This window comes from Trichechus manatus, unplaced genomic scaffold (assembly GCF_000243295.1).
Source record: "Trichechus manatus latirostris isolate Lorelei unplaced genomic scaffold, TriManLat1.0 scaffold00214, whole genome shotgun sequence".
NCBI lineage: Eukaryota > Metazoa > Chordata > Mammalia > Sirenia > Trichechidae > Trichechus > Trichechus manatus.
Genome location: NW_004444150.1, coordinates 3,494,737 through 3,497,406, shown reverse-complemented (window position 1 = coordinate 3,497,406; position 2,670 = coordinate 3,494,737). Strand labels below are relative to the sequence as shown.

At 51.5% G+C, this 2,670-nt stretch overlaps 1 protein-coding gene across 1 annotated transcript; it reads left to right on the top strand.

The window, feature by feature from the left end:
• The first annotated feature begins 907 nt into the window (after positions 1–907).
• On the top strand, positions 908–2,164 carry PABIR1 (PP2A Aalpha (PPP2R1A) and B55A (PPP2R2A) interacting phosphatase regulator 1). Its single transcript, XM_004388679.2, has one exon. The coding sequence runs from the start codon at positions 1,004–1,006 to the stop codon at positions 1,853–1,855; it is 852 nt and encodes a 283-aa protein (XP_004388736.1). The 5' UTR covers positions 908–1,003; the 3' UTR covers positions 1,856–2,164.
• The last annotated feature ends 506 nt before the right edge of the window (positions 2,165–2,670 follow it).

Here is a 2,670-nt window from a genome sequence, read left to right as displayed (position 1 = left end):
CAGTCAAGAAGTTAATGTATATGGGAGCAGATGGCCAGGTCTTTTCTTCCGGGGAGCCACTGGTGAGTTGGAACCAAGACCTCTGTCTTAGCAGCTGGCAGCGGAGGGGCTTCACCATCGCACAGGAACTCATCAGCTTGTGCTGGACATACGGCTGTGAGGAAAACAATACACTCAGGTGTGGTTTTTCCTAACCTCCTAAACAGTTCTCAGGTTCTCTGCGGCTCCCACGCTGTTGTTACTGTGTGCCGGCCAGTCGTTTCTGCCTCCACTAAAATCCATCGCCTCCTTTCTGGTCTATTTCCTGTTGGGTCTAATCTTCCAATAATCTGTTTTCCACACGGCAGCCAGTCAGCTTGCCAGTCGCTCTTATACCGGCGCTTGAAAACCTTTACAGTTTTCATTGTTCTCAGGATAAAGCCCAGATCTGCTGTGGTCCACCACCTCCATCTGCCAGCCCTCACTCCCCCTCCGCCTGCTTCCCGCCTGCCACCTGGCTCCTTGCCCTGACTTCGCGCTTCCTAGAAGGTTCCACCTCGCACCCATTTCGCCTACTTCTTCGGGAAGATCTCGGGTGATTGCCCCTTCCTCGGGGAAGCCCTCCATGATTAGATCAAACCCCAGCCCCACTCATACACCCCCACGCCACCAAAGTCGACTCCTTCAGAGCCCTTGCTTTTTAAGTATATCCTTAAACGAATGTGATTGCTTTATTAACGTAGGTTAATGGGATCTCGCGCTCCGTAGCTGTTTGCGGAAGGAAGGCGCGGACGGCTTTCCCGCTCCTCCCCTCCCCCTTCGTCCTGGGCCTGCGGCGCCGCGATTACGCACTAAGCCGGCGCCGCCGGGGCAGACGTCGCAGGGCGCCTGCGCGGAGGGGCACGCATGCGCAGAGGGGCGAGCCCGCTGACATTCTCGGTGGCGGCGGCGGCGGCCCTGCGCTGCGGGGAATGGGTGTCCTAGGGCCTTGACTGAGCACCGCCCCCGCCTCCCTTCCCCCGACATGGCTCAGGAGAAGATGGAGCTGGACCTGGAGCTGCCTCCGGGTGCAGGCGGGAGCCCGGCGGAGGGCGGCGGCGGGGTCCTGCGGAGGTCTAACAGCGCCCCCCTGATCCACGGCCTCAGTGACACCTCGCCGGTGTTCCAGGCCGAGGCGCCGAGCGCCAGGCGGAACAGCACGACGTTCCCGAGCCGCCACGGCCTGCTGCTGCCCGCCTCGCCCGTCCGCATGCACAGCAGCCGCCTGCACCAGATCAAGCAGGAGGAGGGCATGGACCTCATCAACCGCGAGACGGTGCACGAGCGCGAGGTGCAGACCGCAATGCAGATAAGCCACTCCTGGGAGGAAAGTTTCAGCCTGAGTGACAACGACGTGGAGAAGTCCGCCTCCCCGAAGCGCATCGACTTCATCCCGGTGTCACCGGCGCCGTCGCCCACGCGGGGCATCGGGAAGCAGTGTTTTTCACCGTCCTTGCAAAGTTTTGTGAGTAGCAATGGATTGCCTCCCAGCCCTATTCCCAGCCCGACGACCCGATTTACGACCCGGAGGAGCCAGAGCCCCATCAACTGCATTAGGCCAAGTGTTCTTGGACCATTAAAAAGAAAATGTGAGATGGAAACTGAGTATCAGCCAAAGAGATTTTTCCAGGGCATCACCAATATGCTGTCGTCTGACGCCGCACAGCTGTCAGATGCCAGCGTGTGTGTATCTTCGGATACGCTGGATGGAAACAGCAGCAGTGCCGGCTCTTCCTGTAACTCGCCAGCGAAGGTCAGCACGACCACCGACTCTCCTTTGTCGCCTGCCCAAGCGGCCTCTCCATTTATCCCCGTAGATGAACTTTCATCCAAGTGATGCACCCGCCCCGAGACTTTGTTTTTTTTTTTGCAATGGGGAGCGGGGGAAAAAAAAAAAATCAAGTTGGAGCAAGCACTGAACTTTGTTGATTAATTTGAGGCTATTTCCTATTTGACCCTTTTCCTTTTTTGGAATTTCCTGAAATGTTGTTATTCTAGAGAACTTCTCTGTGCAGTCCCTGCAGAAGCCCTTGAATTCAGTGTAGTAATATTTTCAGACGTTTTCCCAATAAGTGTGTGGAAGCATACATCTTTACGCTGCTAATATGTCTAAATACATATGTTATCTCTTGATTTTTTTAAATAATTGAGAGCTCTATTTATTTATTGGATTATTAAGTTCTGATGAAATTGTAAGTGTTGAATTAATCAGCATAGTAAACTGATGTTTTAAAATTCCGAATTTCATGCCCACATGAATTTTTAATGGTATTTTCAGTGATTGCTGATTTCCACTTGATAAAGAACAATAACTTACCTATATTAAGTTTTTTTTAAAAAATACGCTAGTTAGAGCATATCAATGCAGTGGTTGTCTGTTATGCCCAGGAATCCTTGGATATTTAATTTCCTGGGTACAGAAGTGGATGGGAGGGAGGTAATAAAAGAACAGAGTATAAAAGTTTGCAACGAGTCTTTTAGAATTAAATATATAAAAGTAAACGTATTTAAGAAGAAGCGTTTTCTAATGAGATTTTAACAGTAATTCTCGTAAGTTCTGCAGATATCACTACTGGCCAGAAAATGACATTTTCTCTTTTTTGTACCGGAAAGTGCACCCTCTTGGGTATAATCCTAAAATGAGATCGGCCA